The 19,936-nt window shown below is 37.5% G+C and overlaps 1 protein-coding gene across 6 annotated transcripts in view; it reads right to left on the minus strand.

The window, feature by feature from the left end:
• Window positions 1-874: 874 nt before the first annotated feature.
• Window positions 875-19,936, minus strand: part of TMEM68 (transmembrane protein 68) — a 42,285-nt gene continuing 23,223 nt past the window's right edge. For 5 of the 6 annotated variants that reach the window (XM_075549675.1, XM_075549676.1, XM_075549678.1 and 2 more), the window contains 4 exons: window positions 17,136-17,329; window positions 5,795-5,855; window positions 4,650-4,789; window positions 875-2,172 (listed from right to left, as the gene is read on the minus strand). In XM_075549675.1, coding sequence (XP_075405790.1) covers window positions 2,068-2,172; window positions 4,650-4,789; window positions 5,795-5,855; window positions 17,136-17,329 — 500 coding nt within the window. In that variant the 3' untranslated portion in view covers window positions 875-2,067. Of the gene's footprint in view, window positions 2,173-4,649; window positions 4,790-5,794; window positions 5,856-17,135; window positions 17,330-19,936 lie in introns of those variants that run through there. The other variant, XM_075549679.1, reaches the window with a different exon arrangement.

Below are 19,936 nucleotides of genomic sequence, written 5' to 3' on the forward strand. Positions count from 1 at the left end.
CTTCTACAAAACCTCCACCCAGCAGAGATTTTTCTCGTTTGGGGGGATACACCCCCTCGCATGTATATTTTACATATTTTTCTGTTTTGATCATTACTGTTTCTGTGAATAGATAACATACAGTCAAGGTTAGGGATGTGATATTTGCAATTTACTATCAGATGCTTTAGGAGAAAGAAATATTGATCTATGTGAAACAGAAATAAAACAAGGTGGCAACATGTTAACCGGGGACTCTGGTTAAGAATTTCATGTGAGATATCTTGCAATGCTTCTGTACATTCAAAATTGGAATTTTTATGGGTAAGAAACTGTACGAGAAAAATCTGTGTGTGTGCTTGCCTCAGGAGAGAGGCCGCACTTGTCATGCAAACGTTCTTCCCTATATTGGTCAAGATTTCTTAAATTTCTGTATTTAATCATATTCCAACTTTAAAATGGTATTTAAACTCAAATAGCAAAGATAAAGACCTTACAAAGTGTGATACAAAACCTTTGTTATTCTGAGTTTCAGAAAACAAGAATAATTTTAAATATAAGACAGAAATTTTAAATAGTTTAGAAACAACAGCTTTTCTTAAATGAATTCTACTCTTTCTTCTGTCTTTAATCTCAGTAGTTACCCCTAAACTGTCACTGGATGATTCAGGAAGTACTTATCAACTTTAACCAAACACTGCACCCTGCTGGAACAGAAAAGAACTGCAAGTAACCTTCAGGTGACTTCATTGAAGCTAGAATAAATACTACATTGAAAAAAGTAAATGTGTTCATTGGGACTGAGATAAAAACACATGACTGTAGGTGAGAAATGTATAAATGGTAAAACTTAAAAATAACTAGTTTAAAAACATAATATGCAATCACAAGATAATGAATTGCAATTCAACTTTTATTATTACGTTGTTCCATCTTCTGTATACTACACATATAATAAATACACGATAGTAATACAAAGGTCTATACAAATATCAAAGTAATTTAACATCTACAAAATGGAAAGGGAGATACTGCACTTGAATTGATACTTGTCTGCTTAAAATACATTTAAAATTAGATTTTCAAGGAGACAATGAATCAAAAGCCATTAAATTTTCGGTTTTCCGTTCACATAAATTAACCATACACCTATATTTTATTGGAACCATAAACCAACTCACTGGATGCAAAATCAAACAGAATGAACTCTGATACTAAACAAAAGTAGAACTTCTGCTCTACTTTCATCTAGCGAGAGTCCACTGACATACAAGTGATTTTTAACCTTACGTTATTAAATGCCATGTTAGACAATACACAGCACAGCATATATGGTTTCTTTATAGACGCCTGCAAACTAATACATACAAACAATATTCCTGATTAGACATGTTATTCTCATTTCCTTTTTACTCGATTTGGAAAACAATACCTTTTTCATTATGTTTGGCAACTGGAGACCATGTGTGAAGGAATGATTTACACATCCAATGGAGCACACTCAACCTGTAAAAAAGCTTGGTGTTCTGTATTTAACTCAGCTACAATTTCAGTTCTAGTTACCGACTGCAGAAATAGAGAAATTTAAAATAACTTTCCTCATCTTAGTGTTATCATAGTTAGTGAACTGTTGAGGCACAAAATCATTAAGTGACTTGCCTGAGGTCATGAGGGGACTAAGGACAGATAAAAGAGAGCTGTTTTTATTGTGTCTCTCCAGGAGGTTACGTCATTTCTCATAATTAGCCCAGCGCAACAAATATAAAAATTAGCTATAATACTCAGGAGTGCTTACTTAACATAAATTGTTATTAATAAATCTAACCTGAAGAATCCATGTTTACCATATATTATTAAAAATGTACAAATGAAATATAATCATTTTCTGAATTTTAGGCGTATAACGAGTTTTTTGACACAACTGAATACAAAAACAAAATCAACAGAATACCATTAATGTTAAGTAAACCAGTTCCTTGAAAGATACTTTCAAACATGATTTTTCAAAATTTTAATTGTAGAACCAATAAAATTTAGAATCCCAGACCACAGAACCAAATATATTGATACAAAATATTGAATCATACACTAGTTGACCTTTTCTTTGTTATGAAAGCGTTCTAACAAAGCACTCATAATATTTCCTGGGATTCTTTGGTGCTTGTCAATCAAAGCTTGAACAGCATTCTTTGTCTATGAAGAAAAGAAAAACAAGTGATTACGTTAGCTCTCAATATAATTTCTTTTGTAAAGATTTTCATATTACTTTCAAGAAGTACTCCTTAACTTAGCACCTATTTCCAAAAAAAAAGAAAAACTGAAGGGAAAAAAACAAACCACCATTGACTGTGAGATGGGATCCCTAGGTAATTCAGATGGTTAGCCTACTCAGTTGTTAACCCAGTGTGTTGGGCCACCCAGAGGCAACTTCAGCTCTACTGACACAATGAATTAAGCACCAGCTGCCAACCAAAAGATCAGCAGTTCGAAGCCAGCATCCACTCTGCGGAAGAAAGATGTGGCAATTGCTCCACTGTCTCTTGACTCAGATGTAGTCAATTTGATTTCTGTGTATTCCACTTGTGTTGTTCAGAGTATACTTGTGATGAAGAAGTTGTTGATCTTACAAAATTCTGTCCAGCGATTTCCGCTTCCTTTATATTGCCATGGCCATATTTTACAAGTACTGTTCCTTACAACTTTTTTTCGTTCCAATTAGTAATAATTATCAATGCATCTTGACTGCATATTTGATTAGTTTCATACTGAAGACATTGATAAAATTCTTCAATATTTACATCAGTAGCCATAGTGGTTTGGTGCATTAAGTTTGAATAATAGATGTATTGATTGGATTTCCTCATAGTTGGACAGACATTATCCTATCACAGTACTGCCTTTCCACATAGATCTTGAAATATTCTTTTGACAATGAATGTGATGCATTTCCTCTTAAATCTGTCATAAACCATATGCTTTTCTGATTCAAAATAGCCAATACCAGTCCATTTCAGCTCACAGATGCCTACGGTATTGACATTTATGCTTTCCATCTCATTTTTGACAACTTCCAATATTCCTAGCCTCAGACTTTGTACATTCCAGGTTTCACTTATTAATGGACATTTGTGGCTGCTTCTTCTCATTTTAAATTGTGCCCCGTTGGCAAGTCAAGGTCCTGAAGCCTTTACTCCCAAAAGCTTTACTCCATCCATAGCTGATGGTCAACTCCACTTTGGGCTGTTCTTCAACCATATTCTGAGTGCCTTCCTACCTGAGGGACTCATCTGCTGCTACTCATGACAATGTGGGATGCTATCCACAAGGTTTTCAGCGGCTTCCTCCTCTGAAGTGGATAACTGACGCCTTTGTAGTCTGGTCTTAGTTTGGATGCTCTGCTGAAATCTGTTCACTTTGAGGGATGCTGCTTACACACAAAAAGGGACATTCCTTGAAGGGGTGCTGATAGACATCCCACAATAAGCCTGACACAACAAAGACTCATATAACCCAAAACATCAGTGGTGCGGAGGGTGGGAAAGCTTGCTATTAGCATGTCATTACTGCTACACGCAGCACCTTATCAATGCTTATCTCGTTACTTATCACTCCAACTGGGTGGAAGGGCCTGGGAAAACAGCAGCAGCCAGCCTTCGTGGAGCACTACTTACCTGGCGTGCACTGTTGTAAACACTGGTCTGGGTGACTTCATGACTGTGGCTCAGTGGGGAGCATTCTCTGCCCTGCTCTGCAAATGAGGTCACTGAAACACATGCTGCCCAGGGGGGGGAGGCGGGGGGGGGGGCACCGCAAACACTGGAGCACATTCTCTGCCCTGCTCTACAAATGAGGTGACCGAAACACATGCTGTTCCAGAGGGGGGAGGGGGTTACCGCAAACAGTGGAGCTAGAGCAATCTGACTGAGAAGGCTTCCAGCACTATTTTATTTCAGGATAGCGCTACATGACAAGAGTGATTTCTTTCTTTCATGGAGGTGAAAGTTTCCTTTCTTCTTCTGAACATCTCTCATTGACTTTTAAGTTAGCAGTGCTGTGTATGTACCATCAAGTCGGTTCCGACTCACAGAGACCCTATGGGCAACAGAATGAAAATCTGCCTGCTCCAGTGCCATCCTCACCAGTTTTCTTCTCCTTGAACTCACTGCTGCAGCCACGGTGTCACTCCATTGTGTAGAGGACCTTTCTCCTTTTCACGGTCCCTCCACTTTACCAAGCGTGATGTTCTCCAGGACTGATCTTTCCTGACAGCATCTCTACAGAATGTGAAAAGAAGTCTTGCCATCTTTGCCAGAAAGGAACATTCTGGATGTACTTCTTGCAAGAGAGATTCTGTTCGTTCTTTTGCAGTCCCTAGGATTTTCAATAAATAATAACTCTTTATTGTAGAGGCTGTGTGTGCACGCTAAGATGTTTAGCAGCATCCCTGGCCTAAATATCACATGGTGTAGCAAACCCCACTCTTGAACTCCTGATGAGGTAATAGAAACTTCAGACACTATCAAGTGTTCTTGGTTTGGCAAAATTGCTCCTGATGGAGAACCACAGACACAGAACATGGTTTCAGCCTTTATCAATGAATACAAAATAACATTTTAAAATACAACAATTAAAAGAAATATATTCCCTAAGAAAGAAAAAAAACAATTGACCTTGTGAGCTAATTCTTCTGCTGTCATCGTTGGATCATATGGAATGGGATCACCCAAATAAGTGCGTAGCTTCACTGGGAACCCTCCGTACATGGGAGCAAACGGGCAACGAAACTTCTCATACAGCCACCTAAACAGCCCTGTTTGAAGGTAAGTAAAGTCACTTACTTGGCTAACATTCTGAGTATGTAGGTTTAAGTATCCAAGTTAATTATATGACTTTTAAAGAAGATAGCTCAATATCAATGACTGGAAAGCAATACTTCTTAAAAAGATGAGTTTTAAAATGACGAAAACTTTAAAGAGGCAAACCAATTACTATCATTGCAAAACAAAGGTACAACTGGCAACTAAAAGGTACAAACAGATGAGTCTAGAAATCTCACAAATCAATGCATTAAATGCATAAAAGAATAAATGGAAGCATAACAGACATTTCTGTAAACATGAGACTGTAAAGCACCAATAAACTAAGCAAACTAACTAGAAACACTATTTAAATAGGAAGAATAAAATGAACCTAACAAAAATTAATTAACATGAATGGCCAAGTCTGAAATTTGGCAGGAATTAATAAATACATGGTAATACTGAACAGATCAAACAACAAAGACATTGTGAAGATATAGAACATCCAATTGTTATTGCTCCTAAAACTATATTAAAATTTATTTTGTTAGTAATATAGAATGATAAGAAAAAGAACAATGTATTAAAATAACAAGAAGTGATAGAAGTAAACCGAAGTAAATGTCCTTAGGCTGCTCATCTTAGTTCAGTATTATTTCTTCATTTTGTAAACTACAATTTCTCCTGGGAAGAGTTCTAAAGACAGTCTGGGCATTCTGCAAATGTGTTCTAAACCGCAACAACATGGGTTAACGCAATCAATTATATAATTCTCTCGGAAATCTTAAAAACCACTACAAATGCGCTTCATGAAACATAATACTCTTGACAAAAATCTAAACTGTCATTAGTTAAAAACCGTTATCATTTAAACCTTCAATAGGATAAAAAATATTTAAACTATATCTATTATCTGAAGTAATAAGTCAAAAGGGTTCAAGACCTGGATATTTTAAATATAGTATTGCATTTTAAATATACTTGATTTAGAAAAAAAATCACAATTCACAACTTACTTGTTCCTCCAAGTGATCGAAATCCTTCCCGAATATTTTGTGTAAACATAGGAATAATGGGCTAAAGAAAGAGAATTGGAATTAGATTAAGATACATTAATCCACTGATTAACTAGTACAAATGTTAACAGTTTTATTGATAGTTAATTCACATACAATCCAATGGTTTAATCATATTAAAGAGTTGTGCAATCATGACCAAAATCAATTTTAGAACATTTATACTTTTTGTTCTCGTTATGAATGATTCCCATTTTCCCCCAATCTGCACAGCTATAGCCTAAGAAACTATGAATCCAGTTACTCTCCCTATAGATTTCCCTATCTTCAATTTTATATACAGAAAAATATGCCAAAATCTAAAAGAAATCACTAACAAAATAAAAACAAAGACACAACAGAAAAAAAGCAGGCTATATTAAAAATTGGAACAAATTTTAAATGGGTCAAAAGGGAGAACAAATGTTTTAATGTAACTACACCTGTATTAGTCCACTTTCCAATCTAATGTGTCCAATCGCCCGGCTACTCACATCTCTGGTCAATGGTTTGGGGTGGGGGGGGGGGGTGGAGGGAACCACCAGAGGCTTCATCCACACAGGGACCATGTCTTCTACAATGTGAGTGCTCAGAATCTAAGCTCTGATACTATTCTTTCCAGGAGCTGGAGGCCTGTGATCTACAAGATCCTAAGTTTGAAACACTAGTTGATCTGCAGGAGAACTATGGGGCTTTCTACTCCTGTAAACAGTTACAGTCTTGGAAAGTCACAGGGGCTGTTCTCTCCGGATACTACAAGGGACACTGAGTCAGCATGACTTGATGGCAAGACTGTTTCCTCCTCCAGTGTTGGATTTTATTGTTTTCAATCCTTGGACCACAGAGGCTGCAGTGCTTTCCCCATGTGAACTTAGTGGACACCGCACTTAGATGACTGCTTGTTTGAAGACAAGCCTTGGGCCCTTTAAGATGCTATTCTTTCAGCTATTTATGTACCATTTGATTTACCATACCTTGATAAAGCACCTACTATATCTTCAAAAGGGAAAATATCAAGCAGTTCCATGCCATAAGAACTGTCCTCACATTAGGGGTATGATTACGTGCTAGCTCTAAATCCATTCCTATATATCTGATTTCTCTATGTCCCTGGACCACTTTAGAGACAGCCTTATAATTTTATTGAGGAACATTATAAATCACTTCCATTAACTAGTGTAATTTTTGAGAGCCTGTTTGAGATCATGAAAATAGGATCTCTTAAGATAAATTTACACTTGTGACTAGTGTTTTTTCTGAATAAATTCATCTGGGTCATTTGTGAAAATATAAATTAGAAACACTACCCTCTAGTGGCAACATAGGGTATTTCATTTAGCAGCTTGCTTAGTATTCCTAAACTCAGTCTGTAGGTTAAAGTAATTGTTCCTCCCATTAAATGAGGATGGTGAATCACATTAATTTCAAAGAAATACTCTATGGTGTGTTTACTGAAGTAAAAGTTAAAAGGTACTGAAGATTCTAAGGGTAAATTCTATGAATCAGTGGTTCTCGACCTTCCAAATGCTATGACCCTTTAATATAGTTCCTCATGTTGTGGTAACCCCCCAACCATAACATTATTTTTGTTGCTACTTCATAACTGTAATTTTGCTACTGTTATGAATCGTCATGTAAGTAAATGAAATGCAGGATATATTTTCATTGTTACAAAGTGAACATAAAAAAGCATAGTGATTAATCACAAAAACAACATATAATTATATATTGTGAAATGTTTATTTCTAATTAAAAATAAATGAAAATTTGTCTTGAAGCATGGTGTAGCATGGGTAACAGTCTTCACGCCAGGTATGTGGGTGTATCTGCATGTGGGAGACGGACAGAGGAGCAGTATCTTGGTTCCTAAGAACATTGGAAATATGTGTTTTCCAATGGTCGTAGGTGACCACTGTGAAAGGGTCGTTCGACCCCCCACAGGGGTCACGACCCACAGGTTGAGAACCAGTACTATAAATGAAAATGGCCAAGATTTCTGCATGATGCCATCATGCAATCAGTGAAATCATTTGGTAAACATATTAAATCTACAATGTTTGACACAATGAAAAGGAAATATATTTGCAGTAAAAAAGAAAAAGCATAAACATTAAAGAATTCTTTGTATCATTAATTGTATAGTTCAGCTCCTAGTTTTCCATCAATATAAATGATTCGAGTAGTTTTTTAAATGGGGACTTTAAACAGAGGTCATCATAAAATGGATGAAATACCAAGAAGGAGGTCATTGCAAACACTGAGGTAGATAAAAAGTAAAACACTATAAACTATACAGATTATGCTGAATTATTCAATGTTTTAGAATTATTAAATGCTTCACGTGTGTGGGGGGCACGTGTGCGTGCAGGTGCATTCATGTGCACATATGCCAAGCACCACGTTACTTATTAAAAAAAACAAACGCACTGCCATCAAGTTGACTCCAATTCACAGTAACCTCTCAGGACACAGAGCTGTCCCTAAGCTTTCCAAGGCTGTACATCTTTACAGGAGCAGAAAGCCTCAGGGGAGAGAGACATCAATGGGATCGATCTCTGAAAATTGTCTGGGGGATCGGCGTAAGCCTGTCTTGGAGTCTTAACTCTGCTACTAGAGAGGGAACTGGATTAGCTGAAGATGACAGCGTAAACCACCTTTCAGAGTCCCTCCGAGAAAACAAGGCTTTCAGGGACTTTGCATCAGAAGCAGAGACAGGCAAAGCTCAAGGAATCAACCAGTTCTATACGGTGGAAAATCACTTCCTCTGCCACTTTTGCCCCTCCCCCAGCCAAGCAGGGAGGGCACAGGCTCTGGTGATATAAACTGTAGAACTGGTCCCAGGGGGATAAAAAGCCTGTGTTTCTAACCACAACAGCCCCTACTTGTACAGACAGGACCCCAAGCATACGCTCTAAAGCCACGAGGCATGCCTCTCCAGGGGTCTGTTCAGACGGTGTTAGCACCTACCCCACCTAGGGTGCTAACCTCAAGTCAACTACAAATCACCAAGGCAGGCCCCTGCAGGAGAATCTAGTCTCCTCTTAAGCATTCTCCTTGCCTCTGTGCATGGATAGCACAGGTCTTTGAAAGCACATGGAGACGCATTCTGGGCCATTTCAGCTGGTGCTAAGGACTGCTGAAGGAGAACAGTGTGCTAAGAAGCAGCCATCTACAGTGGCGGCTACATCTTTAAAAGCATACTACAGAGAGGATGCTGATGGCATTAAGACAAACCTTCCCAGAGGCCCCTTTGGAGCAGGGCAGCCTCTCTCTCAACTGCACGCCTGTTGTGAATTTTACAGCAAGAGCTCTGCTGCCACAGTAAGCACTCTACTTGCTTCCCTGGACACCCCCAGTAGCTCTGGCAGCTGAGACCAAGTCTGCTCCCATTGCAAGTATACGCTGAGACTGTGGTCTGAGGCTGCTTATGAAGCACAAGTCTTGAGTAGAGGTCATAGAGCCAAACAATCGAGTAGGTAGATTTCCATGGGGAATCTGAACAGTGTGGCCACACCTGGTGACTGTTCATTACCAGGCTGCTGCCAAGCGTCTACAACAAGGGCTGGTAAACGTTTGAGACAGAAGAGCCAATTCTGTCCCTCACAACCATTAAAAGCTATTGCAAACAAAATCACTATGAATGAATATTATCCTTTAAAAATTTTATAAATGAAACTTTGATAGTTGCATTTTCAATTTTACTTCAAAGCCACATGTCTGTGCCAACAAACAAAGGTGCATGTCTCTTGAGCCACTTTGCCGACTCCTGGACTAACTAGAAGGCCTCAGAGTGGAGGCTTGCCCCCAGAGTAAGCACTCTACCCACCTCCCTATCCATCACATAGTTTAGGCCTCGGATGTCTGTTGGCAGTAGGACATCCCTGAGGATCAGCTTTAGTCTTTCTGCTCGAGACTGAGCAAGGATGCTGTGTGCTTCATTGGAAACCACACACGCAGACAACGCACTATCGGCTGGGCTCTGACAACAAGGCCGACCTCACTAGGGGCCGGGGACTGTTTGGACGTGACTATCCCAAGGCCAGCCCTCCCCCAGCTGTAACAATTCACCACTGAACTAATACAAACTCCTCCAGAAGGTTCCTTTCTTAGTTATCTAGTGCTCCTGCATCTAAACTACCACAAGTGTCTGGCTTTAACAAGCAGACATTTATTTTCTCACAGTTGCCTGGAAGCAAACACTCAGAATTTGCAATGCTACCTCTAGGTAAAGGCTTTCTGCTGGCTCTGCAGGAAGGTCCTTACCTCTTCAGTTTCATGGTTCCTCAACCTTTCCCAGGTGATTCAGCATTTATCTTATCCCATCTTTGACCATTTCTTTAATCTCTTTCATTATCTCAAAAGTTTGACTCAGGATTGACTCAAGATTTACCTTATACTAATCCTGCCTCCTTAGCATAACAAAGACAGCCCATTCCCAATGGAACTATAAACAAAAACATATAAGCTAGGATTTACAACACATATTTCTGGAGTTCACACTTCAATTTTACCCTCTGGCCTCCAAAATTCACATCCTTCCATATGTGAACACATTTACCACAGCACAACATCTCAAAAGTCTTCAACTAACTCTTAGGTCCAAAATCTCATTTTCTGAATCATATAAATCAAATATAGGTGAGCCTTTATGTGTATAACACATATTTGAGGAGCTTAATTGAGTCTATACCAATTCCCTACAGTAGAGTCAAGAAGTTGATCAACTAAGTGAAGAATAATTTACAAACTTCCACAAGACCACTGGGGCTCTACAGTCAACAAGAAAGATCTCTTGGCAAGCCTTCTAAGGCGTAAGGAAAACAGCACACAACAGAATGAAAATCGAAAAAAAACAAATATTGCAAGACCAAAGGGAAATAATTGAGATATGCAAGACAATGGAAAGAGTTAACCAACATATGTAATGAGGCAGAAGAAAGAATCAGCAATTTAGAGGATAGTTAATATTACATTTGCTGAAGGCAAGCTCAAAAAAGAGTGAGTGCTGTTTAATGGAATTATGGGACAGTAAGAAGAGACCAAGTGTACACATCATTAGAATTCTAAAATGAGTCAAGAGAAAGGGAAAAATATGTGAAGAGATAAAAAAAAAAAAGAATATTTCTCCAAACTAACAAGAAGATCAAAGAGCCCAGACAGGATAAACTTAAAGAGATCTACACCAGGACACATCACAGTTAGCTCTCAAAATTTAAAGATAAAGGAAGAATACTTTATTCTTTAAGATTAAATGAAGAATTTTTTCCCTCAGAAATACTGGAAGCCAGAAAGCAATGGGATGATATATTTAACATACTGAAAAACTAAAAGAAACAAAGAAAACTGTTAACTAAGAATACAATACCAAGCAATGTTTTCCTCAAAAGTGAGGATGAAATTAAAATACCTCCAGAAAAATAAGCTAAGCATGCGTATTCACACCAGATCGATCCTATAAAAAGTACTGACTGGAGTTCAACAGATAGACGAAAAACCTGAATTCCTTGCCAAGTCAATTCTGACTCCTGGTGGCCCTGTCGGCCAGGGCAGAACTGCCCTTGTGGGTTTCCAAGACTGTAACTCTTTACAGAAGTAGCAAGTCTCATCTTTCTCCCATGAACTTGCAGACCTGGCAATTAGAAGCCCAATGCATGATCACTCCAGCACCAGGTCTCCGTATGAAGGTAAACATGCTAGATAATTCTCAATGCTTTAACCTTCTTCCTCTTCTGCTGCTTTTTAAGGATACAAACAGCAAGGATAAAACGGAGTTACCAAAAAGTAAACCCCATGCTGTAATGTTGATTCCTCTCTTTATTGGGTTTCTGAGATAGTTAAAGTTTATTGTGCCAACCTGGCTGATAAACACATGTGGGGTTAACCGAAGGGCAGAGAGATAAATGGCTCGATGAGCCTCGCCTTTCTAGCTCTCGGGTCTCTTACTGATGGTCGGACCAGGGTGCATCTGCCTTAACCAGGTCCCTGCTTTAGCTGGCAAGGCTCACTTCCTGCAAGACATCCCTGAGGAGAAGCCACATGGACTTACCCCGATGCAGCACTGGGTTGGGATGCTTTTGTGATGTGCACTTACCCTTTATATAAAACTTTCTCTTATACATAAGAGTTTCTGTGGATTTTTCTCTCTGATATATCCAGACTAACAGTTTCCAAGGCTTCATTGTTTTAGTATCAGAGTGCCATATCTTTCTACCACAGAGCAGATAGTGGGTTTAAATTTCTAGCCTTTTGGTTAGCAGCCTAGTGTTTAATCATTACTGCACCATAAAAGCTCTTTAAACACAAAAAGAACAAGAATAAAATTGTGTTACAGGACATACAAGAATTTAAAAATACAATAGTGATAAGAAAATGGGAGAGTAGAGAAGAATGGTAGAGAGTATGTACTCAAGTTAAGTTGGTATCAACTTATATTAGAATACTACAAATACAAACTCTTAAAGTAATATTTGTGATCACTACTAGGAAAAAAGTTTTTAAAAACATCCATGAAGTGAAAACAGAAGCAAAAATGTTCATTATAATAAACAAAACACAAAATCAAGCAGTACTACAGAAAAAAGTCAAAGACAGCTAAAAAACACATAAATAATAATTAGAAGCCACTTATCAGTAATTCTAATGAATATAACTGGATGAAATGCTTCAATCAAAAGGCAGAAAGGAGCATAAGGGATACAAAAAAAAATAGGACCCAACTACACAAGTAGCCCTGGAGGTGTAGTGGATTACCAGGGGAGAGCCCCCCCCCACCCCGCAAAAAAACAACACATGGAATTGCACGAGGCGGAGCAGAGCTTTCATAGAATGCATTTCTCTGGGAAGGAAGCACCAAGCAACTCGTTCTGAGTTAGTGCACCTAGGCGTGTCCCCTGGGAAGGCTTTCTCTGGTCACAGTGAATTTTTTTGTACATCAGTTACGCTTGGACTTTGTTTTTTGTGATGGCCAATTTAAGAGAACACTGTGGAATTTTGTTTCCTGCTTGGGAAAAACACCACAGAAACTGTTGTGATGTTGAACAGTTTACAAGGACAGCACTGTGGGAAAAACTCAAGAGTAGTAGGAGTGGTTTTCTCACTTCAGAAAAGGTGAAAGGTCAGTTGATGACACACCTCATCTGAACATCTGTCAACCTCCTGAATGGATGAAAATGTCAACTCACGGTGCCTTTGGAGTTCACTCCATCAGATCAGACCTTTAATCAAGCTTTCTAAGTAGAGGTTCTGAAGTAAGCCTAACGGTGTATAATTAAAAAGTGCTGATTTGTGGCAGATGGGGGCTGGATTTGCCACCACAAGGCACCTGCTCAGTATATCAGTTTTTGGCAAAAAACAGCATGCCTCTCTTGCCCCATGCACCTTACCTCACCTCACTCCATGCAACTTCTTTTTGTTTCCGTGAGTGAAGAAGGGCATAAAAGGATGGTGATTTGTCAACATAAAAGAGGTGAAGAAAAAAGCAAGGGAGGTGCTGTCAGCCATCCAAATAGATGAGTTTGAAAAATGTTCCCAAGAATGAAATCAAAGATTTGACAAATGTATTAAGTGTAATGGCGAGTACTTTGAAGGTGATAAGGTTGTTTTGTAAAAAAAAAAAAAAAATTAAATGCATAGCTCTGGGGGTAAAAAAATTCTGGGTGTTTTTTGGTACCGCTTTGTATTGGGCTGGTAACAGCAATGTCATGGTTCAAAACCACCAACCACTCCATGGAAGAAAGATTGTTTTCTAGTCCAAATCAGATTTAGTATTGGAAAGTCACAGGGGTAGGTCTACTCTGTCCAACAGAGTGGCTATGAGGTACCCAAGTTTAACCTACACATCTGCAAGGAGCAAGGGAACATTAATACACAAAATAGTTGGGTCAATATTTTGTTGTAAATTCAAAATGTCAGACAATAAGATAGTTACTAGGTGAAAAGTAAATACGTATAAACACTGATATAATTGAAAGGAGAAACAATAGTTAAGGCACAACTGACTCATGCCCTGGTATTTTTTCAATTGCTTCATATGCATGGAGAAGCTGGACAACAAATAAGGAAAACTGAGGAAGAACTGATGCCCTCTGAAATATGCTGTTGGCAATAAATATAGTCTGTATCATAAATTGCCAAAGAACACACAAATCTGTCTTGGAAGAAATGCAATGCTCCACAGAAGCAAGAATGGCAAAAATTTATTTCACATACTTTACACATGGTATCAGGAGGGCCCAATCTTTGGAGAAGGGCATCAGGGTCGGGAAAGTATCAAAAAAAAAAGAGAAAACTCTTAATGTGATGGATGAGCACAGTGGCTACAAAAATAGCTCCAATCCAGCCATCATGCTAAGGATGGAAGTAAACTGGGTAGTGGTTCATTCTGTGGAACATCCTGCTTGACCTACCAAACGTAATACAAGTCCACTAGTGAAAACTGCCTGTATTGCTCTAACAATAAACAGATAGACCAATGGAATAGAACCATGTGCAGAAATCAACGCACTCAACTGATTTTTGACAAGAGAGCTAGCTATAAGTTCATGATTTGGGGGAAGGAAGGGGGAGGTTTATCAATAGCTGTGTAAGCAAATTTGGATTTTCACACACAGTAAAATGAAACAGGGTCCATGCTTCACATCATAGGGGGAAAAAACCCCAAAATGTATTCACATTGATTAAGGCCCTAAATGTGCAAACTAAAACCATATTATTCTTAGAAAATAGGAACAACACTTTCAGACCTGCTTTTGACAATGGATTACCTAACATAATAACAAAAATGAGAATAAATAAATGGAGCCTCATAAAATTTTCAAACTTCTTAAGACTTCACCAGAAAAGCAGAAGACAAACCAACATAAGCTGACAGGAATACACTTAAACTTTTAAAAAGTTAACAAAAAGCAACACAATCCTAAAATAGGCACAGGATTTTGAATACGCATTTCACCAAAGAGAGCATTTAAATGGCCACCAAACATGAGAAGATTTTCAACACCATTAGTCATCAGAGATGCAAATCACAGCAAGATGCTACCATTTCACTTTCACTAGGATGCTAAGATGAAGGTAAGAGAGAAGGAAGAAAGCAAACACTGTGAAGCTGCGGGGAATCGGTGGCTTGGCCCAGGACTGTGGGGAACGTAAGCTGGGTCTTCTTCAGCGCCGACGACTGTGCTCACTACACAGTACCTGCACAAACTGCTGAACTGGTGTCTGTTTTGCTTTGTATATTCCCAACAACACAAAACTCAGAACCTTTGGGCAAGATATTTTCCCTCCTTAAGCCTCAGGTTTTTTGTTTTGTTTTTCATATATCAAATGAGGATATCAATTTTCCTTATCTCAGTGATTGGTTTATAGACTAAGTGAAATACTATTTTTAAAAATGCTATTTCTTTTACATTTGTCATTTACTGTCTAAATAGTGAGTTAATTTTCCTTCCAATTAAATTTGACAAGAAGTTATCTAAAAATTCTATCAAATATCAGAAATTCATAAAACAAGATTGACATATCAAAACCTGCCACTTTTCATATCAATCTTAATTACTTTCTAACACTATTCTGTGAACAGCAATCATAATCTGATATGCCCCTCTTAAGCTCTGTAATATGTCATATTTTAAATAGATGGTCAAAGTGCTTCGCTGCTAACCAAGAGGTCAGCAGTTCGAACCACAGAAGAAAGATATGGCTATCTATGCCCATAAATATTTCAGGCTTTGGACATGCTACAGGACAGCTTTACTATAAGGTTGTCATGAGTCAGAATCAAAGTGATGGCAGTATTTATTTTGATTTTTTAATGCAGTAATAATAGGCTTATATTTCCAGTCAAATTTTGTTTAGAGCTATTAATTTTTTAAGGACTACTAAGAAGCTTTCCAGATGAGATAGACTCTCCTGAAATATGAGTATTTTAAATCCATTGATGTCAATTTATCTTAAAGCATAGAAGAAATAATTCTTTTAAACTATATCAGGAAATTTACGCTATGATTAGGTTCTAGTCTTTAATCATTATTTTAGTACACATGTCCCAGGTGAACATTAATATTTGCATAGCCATGCATATATCCTTTTGCAGTCTATGATTCACGTCGTCTCAGTTTTTGTTGTCTACATCAGTGCTCATATAACTTTTCAGCAAACAAAATGCTATAATTTAAACATGCCACCAATATCATAAAGTTACACTCAAGAAAGCTATTTCCTATAGTGCATAAGTATTCTGTATTAATGGGAAACTTTTTTATCTAATTCAACAAATATTTAGAGCTTGGACCCTGCACACGAACTTAGAATATAAAATGATGGCATTGTTCTTAGGAAGTTGATAGTCTACAAGATGGTACTGATGAAAATCTTAACATAGTTTATTACGTCATTGGGTAAATACATGCATCGTCTAGAATCACTCTGCTAAATCATGACAATAATCATTTAATTGTATGATTTACATATGCATAGGAGACCCTAGAATTCAGGGACATTTTTATTATAATTTGTAATTAAAAAACAAACTCCCTGCCATTGAGTCAGTGCTGACTCATAGCCGTGCCCTGTGGGTTTCCGAGACTGTAGCTGTTTATGAGAGTAGAAAGTCTAGTCTTTCTCAGAGCTTCTGGTGGTTTTGAACTGCCAACCATGTGAATCACAGCCTTATGAATAATTACTATGCCACCAGGGCTCCTTTGTAATTAACAAAAGACAGAAAAGGTCCATTCTTCCTCAAATGCAGGTCTTGGGTTAGGATGAGTCTGCTATAATCTTCTCCTTGTAAAGCAGCAGGCGTGCTTGCAAGATACGCATAAGGATACCAAGGGCTCAAGTAGAAAGCAAATGTTTTGAGAATGATGGACACAAATGTACAAATGTGCTTGACACCATGGTTGTATGTATGGATTGTGATAAGAGTTGTACGAGTCCCCAGTAAAATGATTAAACCATCCACTCAACTCAAGTATGCTAAAGAATTAGAATACACAGAATTGAAATCATACTTCTGTTAAAAATAAAAGTATAAATGAAGGAATACCAGAAGTTTTACAGTTGGATGAAAAGAAGCACTTAAGTGTACAAGAACTCTTCCAACGTTCCAGATGAATTCTTTTAGGATGACTTCCCACACATGAGGACTATTTCTCTAGATTTTAAAGTAGTTCTTTATACCCGACACATATGCCACGTTAAAAGTATCACAAGAAAAATATCTAAATGCTCAAATGCTTTTGTTCACTACACATTTATTTTCAATGCAGTTATACGTTATCTCAATGATTAATCTTATATAACTCACCACTTTTGCATCAATTGCGACCTGAGCGAAGCCTTTACGGTTACCCCATATAATGCTGTAGGTTTCATCACTAATTAGGGCTTCCCGAACCCCACCTGGTGAAATAGCTAACAAGTGACCACTCCTCAGAATTTCAACACATTTTTCTCTCGGTCCATGAAGAGCACAAAATACATCAAGCAATAAACTAAACCCTGTAAAAAATTAGCATTAAGATATATCTTTAGTACTTCTTATTCAAAAGCAAAAAATCATCACAATCTAGAATGTATACCTGTGCTTAAAACAGTAAACTTTTCTTTCAATCAGCAAAAACTCTGTTAAAACAAATGTAAAATTGCTGGTGAAGTAATAAAGCCCAACCCCATTGCCTACGAGTCGATTCTGGCACACAGTGACCCCATCAGACAGAGTAAAACTGCCCACAGAGTTCCCAAGGCTGTGATCTTTACAGAAGCAGAGGGCTGTACTGTATCTTTGTATGGTACAGCAGCTGGCAGATTTGAACCACCACCTTCTCAGTGAGCAGCTGAGCGTTTTAACCACTGCACCGCCAGGGCTCATTGGTGAAGTAACCCCTCACTCAGTCCCATGTGATTGAGTCAGACCGGCCCCTGCGGTGCTGAGACTGTATGGGAGTAAAAGGTCTAATCTTTGTCTCCAGGAGAAACTGGGGATTCTGAACTGCTGACCTGAAATAATGGTGATTTCTTATTGATCCTCTCCTTGTGATGATCAACTATTCTGGGTACTTGACATAATCAAATGCTAATTCTTACAACCTGAAAAATAGGGATTCTTATGCCCGCTTACAGGTGAGGAAACTTGTGTTCACAGAGGAAAGCGGCCTGGTGAAAGTCACACACCAGATAACTGGCACAGCAGACAGTCCGATCCACAGTCCAGTTCCGCTCCTTCTGTAGCATCTCACAGTTAAACAATAGAGCAGTTCTGATACTCAATCAGCAATCACAAATCTAATTTCCATTAACCATACAAGCAAACCATTCAAAAGAATGTGAATTTGACTATAGTTGGTCTTACCAGAATTGCCAAGACAACTATAAGTTAGATCTTATAAATTCTACTACTAAATTTTAAAACTAATATTAGCACCAAATATGACTAAGGGTTTTTGGTAAAGTGAGGGTGCATGGCTCAGTTAATTCAGAGTCCTAATATTGTATAGCTTTTCAAATTATTTATGGATGAAAAATATCCTACCATAAATATTGGAATAAAACTATAAACTTGAACTTTTAAGGCTGATTTCACTATACATTAGAGACTGAGAAATATATATATGATGAAAATTATGTGGACTAACCAAACTTCTCATAGTTTTAGAGATCTCTGCCTACCTTAAGCAAGAATATTCAGAAAATGATCAAGCAAATTTGTTAGAATATTAAACAAATCAAAGAAAAATTTTTTAAAGATATCTACATCCTATTACTTAAAAGGAAAAAAAAGGCAACATAACATGCCACAGAAGAAAGCTAACAAGTTAATATTTTAGTCCTTCATTAAAACTGTTCCTTCAATGTGGTAAAATGTTAATGCTACCACTAAATTTTAAAAGATTATTTGCTTAATTTGTGGAAAATATGCAAATTAAAATAAATCAAAATACAGGGTTATGTTACAGTAGTAAGATGATAATGATTTCTTTCTTTTCTCTAGCTTCCAAATTTGTTATATGGCAATTTAATTACTTTTTGAAGGAAAACATGAGTCTATTTAGTTTATATACAAAATATATATGGACTTTTAGTGAAACTGATATATAAAATATTAACCAAGATTATGAAAGGCACTAAGTACACAGCTCTTTAATTCACTGTGTGGTTTTTGTCTGGTTAATTCGCTGGCTTCCGCAGTTTTAATTGCAGAGAGCACACCACATACAAGTACTTTTTTGGCTTATTCTTAGTGAAAGAAAACAAGACTTTCTAGTATTTCTAGTAGGAGAAAGTAGATCGTTTCAATGAGTTTACGTAATAATACCTTTTTTAAAAAACGGTACAATGCCTTGATGAACAGATGAAAAATCATGCAGCCGTAATCTCGGAGAGGCAAATCCATCGCGCCAGTCAGGCATGAGGAACATAACACACTTCTTAAGCTTCTTTTTATAGCTTTTCTGAGGTAAGATTATTATATGAAGACAAGATATATCCTGGCTAATTTTTAAAAATTCATTTTGATTTGCTATTAACCCAAGGAAGATCACTGGTGGTACAGTGGTTAAAGGGCTCGGCTACTAACCAAAAGTTAGCGGTTCAAACCCCTCAGCTGTTCTCTGGGCGAAAGATGCGGCGCTTCCTAGGTGAACAGGTTAGAGGTTTGGAAACACTATGAGGCTGTTCTACTAGGAGTCAGAGGGATGATATGAGTAGGACTCAATAGCAATGAGTTTGAGATCAAGCATGAATTATCAAAATCTAATCATAGCAAAATTAAATCCAAAAATCAACAGCTGATGAAAAAATTCATATGAAGAATTAACTACCTCTTCTATATAAAAAACTAAGCTGTGTTAACATTATAGTTTATTTTTTAAAAGTTAGAGTTAAAAAATTTAACTTGAAAACCTGTTAATAAATAAATCAGTTAACATTTTAATACTTTACTATTTAGATTTCTAAATTAAACCAGATAATTCTGTATTCCCAAATTGAGGTTCCAAGTGCACCAAACTAAAAAGGTTTAAAAAAAAATCGAAAGACTACCAGAGGCCTCAAAAATGTAGACTACCATGATCATGTTAATTACATATTTTTACACCATTATCTACAGCG

The sequence above is a fragment of the Tenrec ecaudatus genome, chromosome 5 (assembly GCF_050624435.1).
Source record: "Tenrec ecaudatus isolate mTenEca1 chromosome 5, mTenEca1.hap1, whole genome shotgun sequence".
Taxonomy (NCBI): Eukaryota; Metazoa; Chordata; class Mammalia; order Afrosoricida; family Tenrecidae; genus Tenrec; species Tenrec ecaudatus.